The 21,758-nt window shown below is 45.6% G+C and overlaps 1 protein-coding gene across 2 annotated transcripts; it reads right to left on the reverse strand.

Moving 5' to 3' along the window:
- Nucleotides 1–297: 297 nt before the first annotated feature.
- On the reverse strand, nt 298–20,436 carry shcbp1 (SHC SH2-domain binding protein 1). 2 transcript variants are annotated; one of them, XM_086222310.1, is made up of 13 exons: nt 20,162–20,436; nt 19,040–19,252; nt 17,990–18,105; nt 16,397–16,605; nt 16,224–16,319; nt 15,908–16,138; nt 13,265–13,442; nt 12,626–12,746; nt 9,500–9,631; nt 9,248–9,366; nt 4,222–4,308; nt 2,993–3,131; nt 298–1,125 (listed from the first exon to the last, which is right to left on the reverse strand). In XM_086222310.1, exons 1-13 carry the CDS (start codon nt 20,304–20,306, stop codon nt 863–865), a joined length of 2,049 nt encoding a protein of 682 aa, XP_086078436.1. In that variant the 5' UTR covers nt 20,307–20,436; the 3' UTR covers nt 298–862. The 2 variants fall into 2 exon arrangements, with proteins under 2 accessions (XP_086078436.1, XP_086078429.1); XM_086222303.1 differs by having other exon boundaries at nt 19,040–19,270; nt 20,162–20,433.
- Nucleotides 20,437–21,758: the final 1,322 nt, after the last annotated feature.

Consider the following 21,758-nt stretch of genomic DNA (forward strand, 5'->3'; position numbering starts at 1 on the left):
AATATGTATGCACTGGTCTGGGATCAGAATGTCAGTGTCAATGTCAGTTGCTCTGTTGTTTTGAATGAAACTTCACATGCAAGTAAAAAACAAAACAAAAAAATCCCCTGCCTTTATAGTAGAATGTTAATGTCATGACTGCTTGCATCCTGACACCACACATCATGGTAGCTTATAACTGCCTGGGGCAGCGAGACCTTAAATGCAATTAGATTAGGTTTGTTGTGAGTTGGTGTATACAGCAAATTGTCTTGAACTTTTCCTAAACTTCCTCAACAGAAAACGTTAAAACGATTTCACAGAAACACCAGAAGCAGTTTAAACTTTGGCTTTATTAACATTTAATGTCAAAACTTTTAAAATCAATTGTGCCTTAAATATGTGAACTCAATGTTACAAAAAATTATTTGTATTTGTAAATGATTATTGTTCAAGTCTAAGTTTTAAGTTGTTTCAACAAATAAGGTGTACAGAAAGGTGAAGTTCAAATGTAAAACCTATTTGCATAATCACTGCAGTGACATCTGTGTCATATCTGTGCTCCTTAACTTAAAATCTGCTAAATATTTCACTACAACTAAGAACACCAGTGAAGAACTGTACATTTTAAACAGAAAGATGTTGTGAACGTTTATCTCCATATTAACAAATAGTGCACCCGAACAGATGAATTCATTTTTGAAATATTAACATTTGTCACTAATAAGGCATTAAAAAGGTTAACCTCTTTCCCTTCTACTTTGAGAGCCCAGAGGAATAAATAGTACAAGTCTGTGTGAAGGAAGCGGACCTTTCCAAATACCCACCAAATATCTAACATACTACTTCTTTCATCTACACTACGATATTAGAAGACTTCATCTCAGTAGAAAAAGGTACCCAGGTCTCCCATGCCATTGCGTTTGAACTGATTTCCCTGGATAGAGACAAACATCTGATGGTCCATCAGGTCTTGGACGGCTCGGCTGCAGGATATCTCTTTGCTTCTGCTCAGCTGCCGGCAAAACTGCCACTTCCTGACCGAGGTCACGTCTCCATCCACGTGGTTCTCTGCTGACAACGGAGTGTTGTTGCTGTGTGTCACTTTGTCTTCAGCTGTCGCTTCAAAGTCTTTCACAGGTTCCTCTGGGGAAAACAAATACTTGCTGAGCTCTTGAACATTCTGACTAACTTGTCAAAACCCCCAAATATTTTGTGTGATGACTATTAAGAGTGAAGGTTGGTTTCATGAAAAATTCATTATCAAGACAAAAAGGGAGAAAAGAAAAACGCATTTTTTTGTTAAGAGATTTTCAAGCATAAAATGTATTTGATATTTGTGTTTCTGATCAGACCCATCAGCACCAGCATCAGTTCAGTTACCTGCATATTTCCGAACATCTATCCAAGATCCCGGCACCCTTACTGAGGAACACTTATCACATCTGAACTCCCAGGTTTAACCAACAAGACTAGAAAGATATCACCAGACCCAGACGGAACCGTGGTCTCATACAATGACACTTCACATGTAATCCATTCCAGGAAGCAGTTCAGATGGTGGGGAGAAACCCGCTGCAGGACAACACTCGAGCCAGCAGAACCAGGTTCTCCACCTTTGTGTTTCACTGGACCTCTGCAGTGGAGGTTTCTACAGACAGAAAGATGGTTGGACCACTGACTTGCCAGTGTCCCCAGTAGTGGCCAAACAGTTCATGAAGGGAGATGAGAGGCAAGCACAGGACCTTCACAGGACCCCCCCTCAGCCACTGGGGTAGATGTGTAGATGACACCTGGGTCCAAATAAAAGCCAAGGAAGGTGAAGCACAAGCTTTGAGTGATCAGAACACTAAACCACCAGGCTGAGAATGTACCCACATGGACAGAAGGGGGAGAGAAGGAATAGAAACACATCAGGGAAGTCCTTAAAATCTGCAACTACTCCAACTGGGTCTTCATCAAAACCTCCAAGAGACACAGACAAGGCCAAGGAGAGGAGACAAAAAGGAACAACATTGTCATTCAGGATGTGGCAGGATTGTTGGAGAAACTCAGGAGGATCTTCAACAAACACACACCCCAGTCCACTTCAAACCAGTAACCCTCAAGGCAAAAGCTGGTCCCCCTTTGGACTAAACACCCCAACACCCGACAAGCACCCTAGTCAATGAGGTCTGGTGCAGCAGGATTGCCCTGACCTATACATAAGCGAACAAAACCTCCATGGCACAAACTGATGCCCACCAGCTCAGGTCCAGACTCTGCTGCCCCCCAACACCTAGAGGAAGAAGGACATTCTTGTGAGGACTGCAAGTCCATATCTGGACCAGAGAAGACAGTGAGAAGCCATCTAGGTCAGACTGGAGCGCCTGTCCCTGAGCAGAGGAAGAGGCCTCTACTGGTCCCCCACCTACAATGCGGTCCTCAGCCCACCCATCCACACATGGATCCCCTCTAATGACCCACATAGGTACCAGGTAGGCCAATGACTCATGTGACCTAACAGCCTTGTAGAAGGTCACACCCCCTCAGAGTGATAAAGGCCTGCAGCTCCCCACCACAGACTTTAACTAAAGAAGCCTCTTGATGAGAGGGGAATCTCAAATAGTCCAGTTGACTGCTTGGCAGTACTTAAGAGTTTTTTTCCCCCTCACTAGTTAACTAGATTGTATATTATAAAAAAAAATCGTATCAACAGTACTGGTCCTGGTCCCTAGACCACCAGAGCTTGTGAATCTGGTGCACCACCGTCCCCCTGGAGAACCACAACATCCATCATTCTGCTGCATCCTCTGGTTCCTGTAGCTGCTTCTTCACTTTTTTCTGGACCTAAACATGCAGTATTCTGTCACAAGGTCCACAACAACACCCCCTACTGCACACCAGTGATCGCCAGAAAATTCCATCAATGGCAGATCAGGGATTTAATTGTTGATTCTGTACATGAACCTGCATCACATGTTTAAACCTTCTGATCATTTTTCTCAGTATGTGGCTTTGAGGGTCTACCCACCATCACTCTTATCCGCAGGAAGTGGGTGGTCTTCCCCGTTGCTGGGTTTGACTAGAATCACACCATAGCCTTCGTTGTTATGGATCACGTTGTTCTCCATAATGATAGATGGCATCACGTCCAGCTCATCCGCAAAGTCCTGCAGATACAAAATTCACTATCTTTAAAAACAATAACAGTAATCTCATATCACATTCACCTTGCAAGAGTAGAAGAGTGATGATGATAAATGTATTTATTTCAAATGAAGATCAAATTTAGAGTGGAAAAGATCTGTGACTAAAATGACTTCGGAGATGGAAACCTCTGCAATTATTACGTGATTACGGCAACTCAAACTCAGAACTCATATGTGACCTTGGCCACTCAGTAAAGGGTCACACGCTCACAGGGTCCAAAAACCTCTACTAAGTGATAACCAAAGAAGCCTCTGCGATCAGACCCGAAATGTCTTCAAGAAAATGTTGACAGTGCCTGTGACCTGATGACTGAGAACATTCACCACCTAGGGAATTTGTTTTTCAATCACAAGTAAAAGCGTTTTAAATGAGAAAGCAGTACGATAAAATTCAAGTCATGACAATTAAATTATTCTCCATGTTAAATGGAGTAATTACAGTAATTTTCATGAGTCACACTGGATGTGATTAAAAGAAAAATGCTGGAATGGAAAATACTTTATTCATTCCTCTAAAACAGGAGCAGACAAACGCCCCAATCTGCACTGCAGCTAACTGGACCATTACACTGACCACACTCGTATGTCCAAGTCTGTCCTACAAACACAAGAGCACCAAATGTAGCATGTGGCTTGAGTCAACGTGAAAGGTCAGAATTCCAGGAAATGGATCAAGTTGTGTTAGTGAAAGTACTATGTTACAGATGGAGCCTGGAGGGACCATCCCTATGTCTGGATCCCCTCCTCCTCCAAAACCACCAAAAAAATTTGAAAGATAAACCAATCAGACCTCCATTCTCACTGCATCACTAAAAATGATGAAAGGTCAGCAGCATTTGAAAAAGCATTTTAATTACAGCTGAATTTGTACACGGATCAGTCAAGGAACACGATGCAAATGAAGCACGAACGTAGGGCCCTAACTAGAGGAATGGAGTTCTCCTTTCATGGAACTCTCTTATTCCTTCACAATTTCTTTAAGGACAGATCATTACATTTATACCAAGAGTTCATTGTCTGAACCAGTCCCAGAGCCGGAGTCATGTGGTACCTTGATGAGGATCCCGTCCTTACAGTGGTGGATGCCATTGCCCACCAGCTTGCAGACACTGCCAGGGTAAATCTCCACACCAGCCCCCTGGAGAGAACACATACAAATGAGTACAAGACCTCCCATCTGTGTTAACACAAACTAAAAACAGCTGATAATTGGCCCCAATTTTAAACTTTTACAAATATCTGTTACCAGTGAGGATTAAAAATAATGATGCTGTGTGACAGCTGTTGTGCAAAGAGGAAAAACCAGATTTAATGTATTTGTGTGCACCAGCAGGAATTCACACTAACTGGTGTGAACTGTTTCACACAGCACTGGTGATTTTCCTTACTTCTGTTGATTAAGCCAGTCATAGTACACAGCAGTAACATGTTGTGAAGAACACAAAAAGTCTTGCGAAAACAACTTGACAGGTAAATGAGAGATGGTGAACTGATCAAGTTGTCTCTCACATTGTTTTTCACTTCATATCAGACGTTATCACCAGATGTCTAGTCGTGAGCCACAACTCTTCCCTGCAGTTCACCAGTTTTGTCACGTTCCCCCTCGCCGGAGCGAAGAGGAGCGCCAGACCAATGACATCACTCTCATGGCTGAAAAAAAAACTCCAGAGCAGGTGGCCAGTGATGTGTGAACATCCCAGTATAGTTTTCTTCCTTTAGCTTCAGGTTGTGGAAGCACAGCAGAAAATTCAGACAAACACCGATCACCTTCATCTGTCTTATCTTCATAACGTCCGTATGACCGCTGCAAGTATGTAAATACTGATCTTCATGACAGCGACAGACAAAATAACCATGACAACACTTGGGTGTATTTCCAATAATCTTCACCTTGCAAAGACAACAAGTGATGACACCACGCTAGTCAGATGTCAAGACATGAATGCTGCGTTGACTCTCCTCTGATGTCACTCATTCATAGCTGCCTCCATCACACAGTAACGTGGTTGAATGAGGCCTACAACTGAGCCTGAGCACCTTCTGGCCTCACCGACATGAAAACATGGTTTTGCTCATCTTTATCTTCACTTGCACAATTACGATCTGTCTGGCAATGTTTGCAAAACTCTCAACTTCTTAAAACTTGACTGATGCCACATTCAATTAAAACCAAGATGGTGTGACAGGTGATGTCCAGTTCTCAGTTCTGTTCAAATTGGAAGAATAACACTATTTTTTTCAGACAAAGGCTAAATCATTCTTGATGAAATGTCAATCAGTGTTTTTCCATCCAAACTGTATCCAAAATTATTTTTTTCAGCCAGAATATTTGTAGTAGGCCAACCAGGTCCACGTGCCACAGGTCACACACCTAAACATTCCGTCTTCACTAGGATTTTCCTCAGGTGCCACACAACCTGTATTATAGTCTAAGTTAATAAAATACTGTCTATACGTTTTTTGTTTTTGACTCATAGCTACAGAGAATGGCTGCAGAGCACTGAGAGTGAGAGTGAGAAAAGAGAATATCAATTAGCTGAATAAGAAATGACTGATTTAGAAATGACAGCACCCAGATGAGTGAATCCAGATCACTGTTGTTCTACAATTAACAGTGCAGATGAATGGTGATCATCAGACATGTAATGTTTGAATTACAGCTGCAAAGACTATGAAAATGTTTGTATGTCATCTAATGACAGAAAAGGCTGAACGCTGACAGCTGTTTCTGTAGGGTTTTACTCCGATTGAATCAGTTGTCTTTTGACAGATCTGAACATAGCAATTATATTCAATAGTTGGTCTTTTGGCAGAGTGCTATGACATGCACAACTCCAACATCCCCTGGACACCTTCTTTCATCTCCATAACATTACTAAGATCAGACACATCCTGTCTCAAGAAGATGCAGAGAAACTAGACTATGCTTTTGTCACTTTCAAGTCAATTGTCAAGTCAGTTTTATTTGTCTAGCACCAAATCACAACCAAAGTTATCTCATGACTCTTTACCAGTAGAGCAGGTCCAGTACCACACTCCTTCAATGAATTTACACCCAACGATTCTCCATCAGCAGCACATCCTGCAACAGTGGTGAAGCAAACCTTCCTTTTAACAGGCAGGAACGTGGAGCAGATCCAGGCTCAATGGGGACGGCCTTCTGCTTTGACCGTTTGGGGGGAAAGAGAGTAGGAGAGCAGGGCAGAGACAAAGACAGATAATGGAGGAAGATAGATATACAGAAAGAAAGAGAGAGACGGTGATAACAAGAGTGATAAAGTGAAGAGACTGATGTACAGACAGGGACGTGAGTAGGCGGTGCTATGGGTGGCGGCTGAAGGCTCTTCAGGTCTGTAGCCTCCTCCAGCAGCACCCAGGATCTGGGATGCGGGGAGCCTGAAGGCTCCGGAGACGAAAATGAGTTAGTAACACATATGAGCATGATTTATGTATGACAAATATAGGAAGACAGAGAGGAAAGAGAGGAGGAGAGAGAAGCCCAGTGCACCATGGGAGATCCCCCAGCAATCTGAGCCTATAGCAGCATATCTAAGGGCCAGCCTAAGCCAGACTTAACTATATGCCCGATCAAAACGGAAGGTCTTAAGTCTGCTTGTACACGTAGAGAGGGTGTCTGCATCCAGGACTGAAACTGTGAGGCAGTTCCACAGGAGGGGAGCTTGATAGCTGAAGGCTCTGGCTCCCATTCTACTTTTAGAAACTCTAGGAACCACCAGTAACCCTGCATCCTAGGACTGAAGGGTTCTACTAGGATAATAGGGGACTATGAGCTCTGTCAAATATGAAGGAGCCTGAGTGTTGAGGACTTTGTATGTTCAAAGGATAATTTTACATTCTATTCTAAATTTGACAGGGAGCCAGTGCAAAGAACCTAGTACAGGAGAGACATGGTCTCTTCTAGTTCTGGTTATAATCAGTAATCAATGGACTAGTTTTTCTGCATCTTCTACAATTCTACAATTTCATTTAGCAGACGCTTTTGTCCAAAACGACGTACAACACAAGCAAGAATTCAGACTTAAGGAAAAACCCATAGTAGCGCAAAAGTGCTTCAGTTGTGATTTGGTCACAGGTAGTGCCATCTAGTGGCAGAAGAAGTGTCGCCCCCCCCCCCCCCTTTTTTTTGGACAAACATACAACATCACACAACACAGTTAGTGCTACATAATCACTAAGTGCTGAGTCTTGGACCCTCTGACTTATTCTACCCCACAGGACAAAGAGGAGAAGAGTCAGGTTAAGTGCCTAGGTGCTCTCTGAACAATTGAGTCTTCAATTGTCTCTTAAAAGTAGAAAGGGACTCAGCAGAATGCCCAGAGTTCGGTAGTTCGTTCCACCATTTGACCTGTCTTTTTGAGACAGGATGTGCCTGATCTTAGCAATGTTACATAAATGAAAGAAAGCAGTCCTACAGATTTGCTTAATGTGGGAGTTAAAGGACAGATCCTGATCAAAGAGAACTCCTACGTTCCTTACAGTAGTGCTGGGGGCCAGTGTAATGCCTTCCAGGGTACCTATCTCATTAGATAGGGTGTTTCTAAGGTGTTTTGGGCCCAGCACAGTAACTTCAGTTTTATCAGAGTATAATAAAAGGAAATTATGGGTCATCCTTGTTTTTATCTCCTTTACACAGGCCTCCAGTTTAGTCAGCTGATTTGTTTCATGTGGATGCATTGATAAGTACAGCTGTGTATCGTGTGCAGAGCAGTGAAAATTAATCAAGTGTTTCCTTATAATGTGACCTAGTGGAAGCAGGTATAGGGTGAAGAGGACTGGTCCAAGCACAGACCCTTGTGGAACACCATAACTGACTGTAGTGTTTTCAGAGGGATTATCATTAGTGAGTACAAACTGAGATCGACCTAGTAAATATGACCTGAACCAGTTTAGTGTGGTTCCTTTAATGCCAATGACATGTTCCAGTCTCTGTAATAGGACATGGTGGTCAATGGTATCAAAAGCTGCACTAAGATCTAATAGGACCAGCACAGAGACCAGTCCCTTATCTGATGCTAGTAGGAGGTCATTGGTAACTCTGACAAGTGCTGTTTCTGTGCTAGGATGAATCCTGAAACCTGACTGGAAATCATCTAATAAGCTGTTGCTGTGGAGAAAGTCACAGAGCTGTTTGGCAACTGCTTTCTCCAGAATCTTCAACAAAAAAGGAAGATTTGATATTGGTCTGTAGTTGGCCAAAACTTCTGGATCCAGGGTTGCTTTTTTGAGAAGGGTTTTAATTACTGCCACATTAAAGGACTGTGGGACGTAACCAGATAACAGCGACACATTGATCATATTTAAGAAAGTGGTGCTACAAACAAACTAAATTTAACACACTTATCAGTATCACGAAATGAGGCAGAGGAGTAACTAAACATGTGGCACACTGAGCAGGAGAGGGGAGAGTGAGAGGGAGAAGCCATCGTTAGCTTAGAGAGGAGAGTTTACAAGGCAGAAAGACTGTCGCTAAAAGATAGATGGTCTTTTAAACTTTGGCCAAATAATGCAATTATGTATGTAGTTTGGTTGGTAATTAGTAAGCGTAATAAGGAATTAGCAGGGATGATCACACTTTAGCTAGTGGAACGAAGCAAGGCACTATGTTCAGCGACATACATAAACAGGAAGTGAGGTCACACACTTACCGAAAGGCAGGTAGCAATACCAAGCACAGAGGCTCTTCACAATGGCAGGAGACAGGAAACAGGTTTGTTCCAGGCTGTATTAGAGTGATTCCTGCTATCAGCATGTACCAAGAGTCTCCAAAGACTCTCTCACTGCTGATGTACTGACCAGAACAAGTTGAAGATTACAGATCTCTCCTGTACTGGCTTCTCTGGACTGGATCCCTGTCAGATCCGCAACAGAATGCTAGATTCTTCTTCTAACATCCAAAGCCCTCAACAATCAAGCACCTTTATTCCTGACAGAGCTCATAGTTTCCTACTATCCAGGTAGAAACCCTTTGCTCCCAGGATGCAGGGCTACTGCGAGTTCCCTTACTCTCAGATTTTACCTGAGTAACTACATTTAAAAACCAAAGTGTCACCACTCACCTTGGAGCCATAGAGATCACACATGTTCATGGTGAGATGGGCAGAGGTTCGGACAATAACTCCAGTGGTTTCACACTGCAGCACACAGTTCTCCATGCTCAGATTTCCCTGACGTACGCCTGCAGTCACCAGAGAGCAAAGACTCAGCATGTCTGGAACCTCAAGGGTTTAATTAGTTTTTGACTGACAGCAAAAGGGAGCATCCAAGGCAATGATTAACGCATGGGACCCATCTTTAGACCCTCTACTTACATAGAATACCCTCAATAGCGTCATGTTGAATAAACTTGATGTTGGACAGTCGGACATCATCTCCCGTGGACTCCACAAATGAGTCCCCTTTGCTTTCCTTCTCAATCACCACCTCATCAGGTAGACCAAAGCCTAGAGAACACACACAAGAACAAAAAAAGGTATACATGTGTATACAGTATATATATTTACACATACATGTATACACAAACACATACTGTATACACACACACACACACACACATATACATATATATACACAAATACACACATGTGTTCCTCCTGGAACCGTCACCTTATCGTGGTGGAGGAGTTTGAGTGCTCTAGTGACCCTAGGAGCTATGCTGTCGGGGGCATTTCGCCCCTAGTAGGGTCACCCAAGGGAGACAGGTCCTAGGCGAAGGGCCAGACAAAGAACGGTTCAGCAGACCCTTGATGGAAGGAACAGCGAGGTGTTTGGTTAACCAGCCTGGAGAGGCACCGGGGCCCTGCCCTGGAGCCAGGCCTAGGGTAGGGGCTCAATGGTGAGCACCTGGTGGCCAGGCCTTGGTTGATGGGGCCCAGCTGGGCCTAGCCCAAAGGGGAGACATGAACTCATCCTCTCATGGACCCACCACCCGTGGAAGGAACCAGAAGGGTCCGGTGCTTTGTGGCTTGGGTGGCAGTTCAAGGTGGGGGCCTTGGCTGTTGGATCCCCAGGCATCTAGTCGGCCTCATCTCGACACACAGCACCGGGTCCAGAACCCAAGTCCTTCAGAGGGGTTGGACTCTCTCTTTTGCTGGAGTTGTTTCGGGTGAGAGGCAGTGGGCCGGGTGGGATTTTTGATCGCCCCCAGGCTTTCTGCCTGTACGTTGGGGTTTACCACAGTGGACAAAAGGGTTGCTTCCCTGCGCCTTTGGGTCGGGGAACGGGTCCTGACTGTGGTCTGTGCTTATGCGCCGAACACCAGTTCTGAGTACCCACCCTTTTTGGAGTCCTTGGGAAGGGTACTGGATGGTGTCCGACTGGGGACTCCATTGTCCTACTGGGAGACTTCAACACTCATGTGGGCAATGACTGCGTGACCTGGAAGGGCGTGACTGGGAGGAACGGCAGGCCCGACCTGAACCCAAGGGGTGTGCAATTATTGGACTTCTGTGCAAGTCGCAGTTTGTCCATAACTAACACCATGTTGGAACATAAGGATGCCCACCGGTGCACATGGCACCAGGACATCCTTGGCCGCAGGTCTATGATCGATTTTATAGTTGTATCATCTGACCTGCGACCGCATGTTCTGGACACTCGGGTGAAGAGAGGAGCTGAGCTGTCAACTGATCACCATCTGGTGGTGAGTTGGATCAAGTGACAGGGGAAGATGCAGCGCAGACCCGAACGAGTCGTGAGTGTTTGTTGGGAACGCCTAGTGGAAGAACCTGTCAGAATGATCTTTAACTCCCACCTCCGGCAGAGCTTTGACCACATCCCGGGGGCAGTGGGGGACATCAAGTTCGAATGGGCCATGTACCGCTCTGCCATTGTCAAGGCAGCTGTTGTGAGCTGTGGCCGTATGGCTGCTGGGGACGGTCGCGGCGGTAATCCTCGAACCCGCTGGTGGACACCAGAGGTGAGGGGAGCCGTCAGACTGAAGAAGGAGGCTTACAGGGCATGGCTGGCCTCTGGGTCTCCAGATGCAGCCGACCAGTACCGTTAGGCCAAGCAGTATGCAGCCATGGCAGTCGCCAAGACAAAAACTCGGGCGTGGGAGGAGTTCGGTGAGACCATGGAGAATGACTAACGGGCGGTTGCCCACACTGTTTACAGTGGGGACGGGAGGCTGCTGACGTCAACTGGGGAGATAATTGGGCGGTGGAAGGAATACTTTGAGGAACTCCTCAATCCCACCAACACGTACTCCATGGAGGAGACAGAGTTTGGGGAGTGCTTGGGGAGGGGTCGTCCAATCTCTGCGGCAGAAATCACCAAGGCAGCTAAGCAACTCCGCGGTGGCAGAGCTCCGGGGGTGGATGAGATCCACGCTGGGTATCTCAAGGCTCTGGACGTTGTGGGTCTGTCTAGGTTGGCACTTCTCTGCAACATTGCGTGGACATCGGGGGCGGCGCCTTTGGTGTGGCAGACCAGGGTGGTGGTCCCCATCTTTAAGAAAGGGGACCAGAGCGTGTGTTCCAGCTATCGGGGAATCACACCCCTCAGTCTCCCTGGAAAGGTGTACACCCGACCTTCAACTCTTGCTGGGACAGTTCGCAGCTGAATGTGAAGTGGCTGGGATGAGAATCAGCACCTCCAAGTCTGAGGCCATGGTCCTCAGCCAGAAAAGGGTGGTTTGCCCACTCCAGGTCGGGGGGGGATGTCCTGCCTTAGGTGGAGGAGTTTCAGTATCTTGGGGTCTTGTTCACGAGTGAGGGTAGGATGGAGCGGGAGATTGACAGGCGGATTGGGGCAGCATCCGCAGCGTTGCTGGCGCTAAACCAGTCCTTGTTGGTGAAGGAGGAGCTTAGCCAAAAGGCGAGGCTCTCGATTTACCGGTCAATCTACGTTCCAACCCTCACCTATGGTCATGAGCTTTGGGTAATGACCGAAAGAACGAGATCGCGAATACAAGCGGCCGAAATGAGTTTCCTCCACAGGGTGGCTGTGCTCTCCCTTAGAGACAGGGTGAGAAGCTCAGTCATTCGGGAGGGACTTAGAGTAGAGCCGCTAATCCTCCAGGTAGAGGAGTCAGTTGAAGTGGTTCAGGCATCTGGTGAGGATGCCTCCTAGACACCTCCCTCAGGAGGTGTTCCAGGCATGCCCAACCGGGAGGAGGCCTCGGGGCCGACCCAGGACATGCTGGAGGGATTATATCTCTCTCTATATATATATATATCTTATATATCTTACATATCTTATCTATCTATCTATCTATCTATCTATCTATCTATCTATCTATCTATCTATCTATCTATCTATCTATCTATCTATCCACACACACACTTTTGCTAGCAGCAAAAAGAGCAGTCCCTATGTTACCTGCCTTGTCCAGGAATGAAACCCAGGTCTCCAGTGCCAAAATCAGTGGGGTTAATCACTGAGTACACACCCCCCCCACCACACACACACACACACACACACACACACACACTTACCCTCCACAGTGATGGAGTCTGGCAGGAAGATGCAACTGGTAACTCTGTAAGTCCCTGGAAGGATAATGACCATGTCGCCACAATGACATGAGTCCACTGCAGACACAGGTTCTCTATGAAACTAGACACACAGACACACACACACATTCAAACACACACTACAGTTTGCTGAGCAAAGTTAAACATGTTCATAAATGTACAAGTGAAGTAACAACATGGGTACAAGTATAAACAGAAATAATGACAGTATGTATACTTAGCTGAAATTTTGCTTTTGCCTACTTTCTGTAAACCTACACACTGCAGAACAGTTGTGAAGAGCCATAACAAGAGTTGAAGAACTGTATCTTTTTTAATGATGCATTTTGCCTTTCCTTGAAGGTAGACTGAGTCGTAATGAAGGATTTACTTCACCTCTCAAAATGTTCATTAACTGCTTCTGGAAATCCAATCATCAATCAGTCATTGATCCCTTCAGCCACAGATTAATGATTGGGAACAAACCCAGGACACAGGACAAATTCTCTAAGCCTGTTTGAGAACCAGATATAAAATGGCTCCAGCTTTTTGAACACAACACAACATTCAATAGTCTTTTTTTTCCTCATTTTAGAAGAACTTCAGCTGCCTGATACTAACCTGGACTTCAATGTCATCAGTGGACCACTGAGGCAGCAGCCTGTCATTAAGGAGGGACTGGAGCTGAATGGTGCTGCAGGAAACTGTGACTACATGGACCACCCTGATCCCTGATGCTCTGGGCCCACGGCTCTGGACACTCTGCTGCCTGGCATTACCCTTGTAGCCCAGCACATACCTGGAGTTGGTGGGGAAAGTAGTTGACGTTAGTCTGTACCTATATGTACATCTGATAGTGAGAGTGAAACAGTTCCACCATGGAAATCCAAAACAGGAATTATGATGGAGGAGAGATAATGGAACCTCTGCCAACTTGCATCTCTCTAATGTTAAGTTAAGAAGAGAGAACACATCTCTCCCATTTTAGCTTCTCTCCACTGGCTTCCTGTAGGATCTAGAATTGACTTCAAAATCCTTCTACTGACTTATAAGGCTCTCAATGATAAAGCCCCATCCTATTTGAAAGAGCTCATTAGTCCCTACTGTCCTACCAGAGCACTCCGCTCCCAGAACGCAGGTCTTTTAGTGACTCCCAGTATCTCTAAAAACAGACTGGGAGGTAGAGCCTTCAGTTACCGGGCTCCTCTACTGTGGAACCAGCATCTCTCCATGGGTCAGAGCGGCAGACACTCTGACTACGTTTAAGTCCAGGCTTAAGACTTTCCTTTATGACCGAGCCTTCAGTTAGGACTGGTTCAGGTAGCTCTGAACCATTGATAGCTATGCTGCTACAGCCTTAGACTGCTGGGGGACACATCAGGTTACATGGAGCCCTCTCCTCTCCTCTCCTCTCTCCTCCTCTCCCTGCACATTTTTGGAACTGTCATTACCATTACTTGTTGCACTTTGTAGTTTGGCCTTGGTGTCTCGCAGTCTCTCTGTGTTTCCACAGATCCACCAGAGTTCCATCTCTCTGCTCCAACCGCCGCCTGCATCGCCCCCCCCCCACCCCCCCTTGTTTTATCCCCTGCTGTTACACCGGCCTGCGCTCCCCTCCCATGAACCAGTCTGCCATCCAGTCCCCCATCAAGCTGGCTTGCTCTCCCTGCCTTCCCTTCCATGAACCAGTCTGCCATCCAGTCCCCCATCAAGCTGGCTTGCTCTCCCTGCCTCCCCTTCCAGAAGCTTTCTTCTTCAACTGTTCTTAACATTTCCATGTTTCCCACATTTTATATTATAAACGGTTTTCTTGTCTGTAACAACATCTACTGCACGTCTGTCCGTCCTGGGTGAGGGATCCCTGCTCTGTTGCTCACCCTGAGGTTTCTCAGATTTTTCCCTGTTAAAAGGGTTTTCTATGGAGTTTTTCCTCAGTCGATGTGAGGGTCTAAGAACAGAGGATGTTGTTATGATGCCATGTGAAGCCCTTTGAGACAAACTGTTTGTGAAAACGGGCTCTACAAATAAAGTTGCCTTGCCTTGCCCAATTATCCCAGAATCTAAACTTCATTAAAAATTAAGTGCCTGACTTACAATGTCCTTCAACAATGGTCTTACAATCAGTGGTCTTTATGTAAAGAAAACAGAACCAAAACAGGTGAAATTGTAATGTTAGAATCAGCCATACCGCTAGAACTACTTTCCTGACTGGGCGCAGTGATTTGTCACAGCACCTCCAGAACAACAGAACCAAAGGTTTGCAGAAGACTAGAAGAAGAACTGCTGAGAGGATTAATGCTGGACACACCAGCATCCTGGACCTGAGCTAGCTGATGCTAACACTTCCCACCCACCACACTCCTTTCATTTACAACCATTAATTCTCCATCAGCAAGCACATCCTGCAACAGCGGCAACGAAAACCTTCCTACCAGGCAGAAATGTCGAGGAGATCCAGGCTCAATGGGGACGGACTTCTGCTTTCACCCACAACGTGTGGTACTTTGTATAACACTATGTGTAAAAGTGTGCGTTAGTGAGTGTAACAGTGTGTAGATGTTTGTGTAACAGTGTAGCGTGTATATATCAGTGTGTGTAAGTCTGTGCTTAACAGTCCATGTAGTGTGTGGTGGTGTGTCTGTGTAAAAGTGCGCCCAGAAGTGTACATAACAGTGTGTTTAGTAGTGCGTAGTAAGTAACCGTGCGTGTAACAGTGTGTTGCATACAGAGCCTGACATGGAAGTGGATTTTCACTCCTGGCTCAAAGGAGTCAGACTGGTACAGTTGAGGGGGTTTTGTGTCTCAGAGATATGTTGTACCCCCCCAACCTACTCTAGTCTGTGAAGGCAGCTTACTGGTTCTGATGTTAAGATTCCTGGCAGCTCGCATCATTTTCAAATGCTTTCAGCAGCCCATCGAGCAGATTTTGTTTGTCTTTAAAAACAAAAACCTGGATTCTTCTTTGTAGTCCACGACCAGAACTGTGTTTTCTACTAAAAAGTACAGTTGTTACTACATGTGATGTGTTCTCAATATTTCTCTTTCCTGGACATTTGTTTGAATTATGAGCCATGAGCACAGTCAATAATGCATCACCTCACCTTACCCATTTTGACTTCAGCACATCCCAATGCATATTGTCAACATAATCAATGCCAGACAAGTGTGTGTGAGCCTTTATCATTATTGTCACCCTGAGTGCTACCAAGCAACACTAAACCAGTCAGAGGAAGTGGGAGTTGACAGTCACAATACATCTTTTACCTCAACAAGGGATTCTCAATGATGTAAAGCTTGCGTTTGAGTATTTCCAGCTGATCGTAGAGCTTCAGGCCCTCCACCATGGACAGGTTATCCAGCTCTGAGTCTGAGTCATTGCTGAGGCCACTACGCAGCACTGAGAACTGCTGGAAGCACTGGGTACAAGTTTCCAGCAGGGACTGATACTCTGCCACAAGGCCCGTTGGAACTCTGTCCTCCAAGATATCGTAGTAACTGAGAAAAGTCATATTACACAGGATTTATGAGTTCGCATTTAACACAAATTCAAGACTACCTCAAAGACACAAAGAATGCTCACAGTCTGAGACGAGGCTCCACGCAACGAACAAAGTAGTCAAAGTCATCATCCTCATCTTCCTCATCCCACTGCCTCCACACATGTTTGTAGAAAAATCTGTAAGTGGAGCACAGGTGAGGGAAAGTAAAGTATGGAAGCAAATGTATAGTTTGGTGTGTCAGCGAATGCCAAACCTCAGGTGCTCAATCGCCAGGGCGGTCTGGTCAAACTCTCCAGACTCTTCATAGACCACCTGAAGTTCCTGCAGGGGGACCTTATATTGGGTTGCCTCTAGCAGAGCTGTCATGGACTCCTCATTGAGTTCGCATCCTCTGGCCTCACACTGCAGAGGCAACCCCAGCCTCACACAAGCCTTGAGATCACTGAAGTCCACATCACGCACCTGAAATCATGACCAGCTGTTCAGCAACACAAGTTATACTGTACTTGAATGATAGAAATTTGTGTCAGCGTCTGGGGGGGGGTCATCAGCTTCATCTCAAATATCTATCAGCCCCTAGAGCCAAATCTGTCAGATGATGTAGACATCAGGTTTGGGAGGGAGGAAGACATTGAAACTTGTGTTATTGTAGTTTGGTTCTGTGTCCGTGGGAGAACTACTTCATTGGCCCAAGTGAGGAGTCTCTGTCAAGGCCTTCATCACCACCTGCATCACTTCTCAATATGCTAAAGACACACCGGTCATAAAAGTCATACCTATGGTCTCAAGTCATGTGTCAACAAGACTTTATCTCTGTTCCTGTCTTTCCTTCTGTATATCTGTCTTCCTCCATTGTCTGTCTTTGTCTCTGCCCCCCCCCCCCCCGCTCTCTTTCCCCCCAAAGTCAAAGCAGAAGGCCATCCCCACTGATCCTGGATCTGCTCCATATTCCTGCCTGTTAAAAGGAAGGTTTTCTTCACCACTGTTGCAGGATGTGCTGCTGATGGAGAATTGTTGGGTGTAAATTCATTGAAGGAGTGTGGTGCTGGACCTGCTCTACTTGTAAAGAGTCATGAGATAACTTTGGTTGTGATGTGGTGCTAGACAAATAAAATTGACTTGACAAATTAACTGCACGTCCACTCAAAAGATGTCTAACTGACACAACAGACTGGGCGCAGCCAAGTCCCAGCTACACTGAGGGCCTAGCCATGCATCCCTCCAATACTTAGAGAATTATTCATCAGGTCAGTATGATAAGTGTTCACAGAGTAGAACCAGCAACATCACTCTTGAATACTCAGAACATGAACAAACAAACACTATAAAAACAAATATAAGATGGGGAAATACTGCCAACCCAGCATGGTCTGTTTCAGCATTATAACAAACAGTGGAACAAAAGTACCTCTTACCCCGGGTCTGTTCCCCTGGCTATGTTCCACGATTCACATCTGTCCTCATGTGCTGTGTTTCAAATGCATTGTGTTTCTTTCCATCATTTATACGTTGAGTTGGTAGTCATGTTGAGTTCATTTTCCGTCTCTTTTGCGACCGGGAGCCTCTACATTTGGTTTCTTTTGAAAATTGACTGGATTCATTATTCCATTTGTTTTGGGACTTCAGTCTCTGGCTCAATCTGCTCTGTGCAGCTTAAAGAAACTTCCATCTAAATGGACTTGCTGCATGTTTTCTGCAGAGGGTCAAGCTGCTTCTTGGGGATTCACCAGCAACATCACACTGTCCCCTGCTGCAGTGCAGCCATCCGCTGAATAGTGGATGTCATGGGTAAAAGCCTGTTCTGACTGTTTTGATGAATGAAAGCTTAGGTCTGAAGCAGTCTCACCTCCACCAGGACATCAAAGACATCGTTGAACCAGAGGGCCTGCCAATCACAGGGCTCCACAACCTTCTTCAGGTAGTCTGCTGTAAAGGTCTTCACCTCTGAAGGCTTACAGTCACCTGCACACAAATACAGTCAAGTAAAAGTACAGAGATCCATCTGAATTGTTAGTAATTATCATCTTGCAGTGCAATACCAAAGCAAGGATGAGTAGAACTGATAATCTGCTCAAAACACACAGGAATGTGACAGATTTACAAGCAATAGTGATGGAATTCTGACCAGCCAGTGAGAGCAAGCTGCTTGAAGCATCACTAAGTGGATGGTATGTTTGCTCATTGCAGTGGCTAGGACTAGCGCCATTTAACTAACAACATCCATCCATCCATCTTCTAACACTTATCCTGTTGAGGGCCTGGAGCCTATCCCAGCTGACTTTGGGCGAGAGGCGGGGTTCACCCTGGACGGATCGCCAATCTATCGCAGGGTCAACACATAGAGACAGACAACTATTCACCTTCACACCTACGGTCAATTTAGAGTATCCAATGAGCCAAGCCCCTTCTTGATGTCTTTGGACTGTGGGAGGAAGCTGGAGTACCAGAGAGAACCCACACATGAACAGGGAGAACATGTAAACTCCACACAGGAAGACCCCGTGCTCCAACCCGCAACCTTCTTGCTGTGAGGTGAGTGCTGACCACTGCACCACTGTGCCGCCTTAACAAACAAAAAACTTTCATAAAACTCTAATTTACAACTTAGGCATAACAATTAATCAAAATCACATTACAGCAGGGTGCAATACCCAAATTAATGGAGGTGCAATGTTTTTAAGTTGTCATTATGTCGGTTGTCTTACACATTAAAAAACTGCAACCAGGTCTTGGCTGCTGTAACCGACACACCGGGAGCACTGTAGACAACTCCTCCTCCGCCACTCTAGGCTAATAAGGACTTCTTTCTCACTCAGAAACAGTAGCAGTACTCTCTGGGGTTGGTTCCCATGGACGCATATCTTCAGTCAGAGCCTGGTGGTGAATGTGTTCTTACCAAGCATGTAGTCCTGGTAGGCCTTGAACCTCTCGTAGAACAGCAGGTTGCCTGTTTGGAAAGTGTCTGGAAGACCTGAATTCATTTGTCCACGGCGCTCACATTTCTGCAGCTGAGTCCCAGCCTTGTTAGTGTTGAAGTGGTCTGTGCCGCTGTCCTCACCATCATCATCATCATCATCATCATCACTTTCATCTTGATCTTCCTCCCCATCTTCATTTTGAAAAAGAACTGTTGGGATTGTTTTGCAGATTTTCAGAATGTGACAGTGAAGCTATTATATTATCATATCAGTAATTCAAAATAAGTCTCATCTACATGCCCAGCAGCGTCCCAGGTTTCCTGAAGGGCCCGAGCAGGTGGTACCTTGTCACACTGGTCAAACAAGTCATGCAACTACAACACCAACTACTGACACACTTGCAGAGGAAGCAGAAACTCAAAACAACCACAGGAAAGGTGGAGGACTGAATAGAAACAGGAGATTTGAAATGGACAATATGATACAATGATGACAACAATGCAAGCACGGAAAGTACTGCAGCTCCTTCTAACAAAGAAGAAGGCCTGCAGGGTTTTAAACAGCAGTTAATCAGTCATAGCTGTAGCTTCATCTGAGGAGCAACAGCTGGTTCTGAGTAGCACGAGATACACTAGCATCCGTCATTCTGATGGTTTGATGACAGCGAGTGAAACTGTAGTGAGTACCAGTACAAGTACACGCCCTGTACTCTACTGATGATGAGAATCCCCAGCTGAATTCTAGTGCCTTCAAGTAGTACGACAAGCTAGTAGAGGTTCTCAGTATACGGTGTTCTTGTAGTTGTGGCAGTGGTATTCTGAAGTGTAGGCCTATCTTATTCGCTCAACACCGTCTCTCAACTATTTGTGTCGAGCGAAGGACAATGATGTGAAAACGTCTCAGACATTCTCCGCGATTTGGCGCTAACCTGCCACTTCAAATGTTGAAGTGAATGTGGATCCACGATCTTCATGACTTCATGCACTACCAAAGTTCAAAGTTCGTTAATCTGACAAATAAGTTACAGCGTCTGCATACAGTATAAATATTCAAAACTACGTCCCCTTTCCAGTGTCTTTACATGTCAGAAGAACCATCACCTTGAGTTATATCGAGCACATTCTGGCCCAAGTCGTTTTCTACGTCGAGTTCAACATGAACGAATGAATCCGGATCAGCTGCCGCAATCTCCGTCATGCCGACGTTCTTCTCTGTCTGATCGCCTCCAGCTGACTGGGGGTCCATGAAGCCTTTCACCCAAAACACTCGCGTTACTGAACCTCGAACGAGGGACACAATGTTTTCAGTTTGACGCACACACACCCTGCTACTTTCAAAATCTCCCCGCCAGTCTGCAGCTCAGCAGCCAATCAAGACAACGGCTAACCCCGCCCCCTCACCGCTGCTGCTTCTTCTTCACCGGATGGCAACCAGCTATAGAAATGCATTACCGCCACCTTCTGTGTTGGAGTGTGAACAGAGTCAACTACCCAAACTATTTCTTTGAATACGATATACTTTTGCTCAATCCAGTCTATTTCAAATACTGAAACAGCTTAGTGACCTACTGATCACCCTCACCGAGTTCCCTCTTCTTCTTCACAGAACCTGCATCCACATTGATGAATTACTGCAATCTTGTGGAACCTGTCAGTTCATCAAGTCCAGACTACCAGAGTCTCTCCAGCAGAAGAGGGTCTGTGCTGGTTGGGTCCTCAGTCATGGAAGGAACCTCACCAGGCTCTGCAGGCCAGAGCCCGGTGGAGTTCTGGGGTCCAGGTGTGGAGCCATCACATGGAGAGTGAGTCAAAGAACGATGAAGAAGTATGGGGAAGAATTGAAGAAAAAAATAACTCTGTGTCATGTGACAGTGAATCAGAAAGTCACAATGGTTTTAAAAACTCAGTGAAAGAAAGTGAGAAGGAAGAGTGGAAAGTGACAATTGAGTTTGGAGACAATATACATCCAGTGAAGCTTGCAAAGGGTCTTCATGACAAAACTGGTCCAATACAAGAGGAAGCAATATTTTGATTGACACAGCTAATGGTGCCCAACAACAAATTATTCTGAAAGGGGAGACCCTGAACAGAGTCTGGATTAGTCATGTTTTAGGAACACATTGTAATAAAAAGCATGGGGTGATGAGTTTCCCTTTGGATATCAGCCGGGAAGATCTTAGGCAACAAATTAGAGGGACTGAAGTGACAGCAGTCAACCGCCCTCCTGCTAGATATCGGGGACAACCAGCTGTCATTTTGTTCTCCTACAGGTTGAAGAACTAATTCCACAAAAAGTTCTCATTGGGTAGATGAGTTTCCTTGTGAGAGCCTGTATGAAGGTTTACACATCAGAGGGTGGGACATACAGTATAGAGAAGTACAACCAGGATGTGCTTTGTGAGCTGGGGGACATGAACATGCTCACTGATGCTAAACTTACATGCTGTAAAGGTGGCAGGGAGCACAATACAACTGTGAGGTTTGCAGACGACACAACGGTGGTGGGGCTGATCATGAGGGGATGAGTCTGCCCACAGGGATGAGGTCCTCTGAGTGGTGCTCAGCTAACAACCTGGCTCTGAACACCACAAAGAAAAAGGATATTATCCTGGACTTCAGGAAGCACAGGACAGATCCGGCCCCTATCCACTTCAGTGGAGACCGTGTGGAGGTGGTCCACACCTTTACCTTCCTGGGC

This window comes from Aulostomus chinensis, chromosome 2, assembly GCF_037954235.1.
Source record: "Aulostomus chinensis isolate RoL2024-O1b breed Wild chromosome 2, RoL_Achi_v1.0, whole genome shotgun sequence".
Classification (NCBI taxonomy): Eukaryota; Metazoa; Chordata; class Actinopteri; order Syngnathiformes; family Aulostomidae; genus Aulostomus; species Aulostomus chinensis.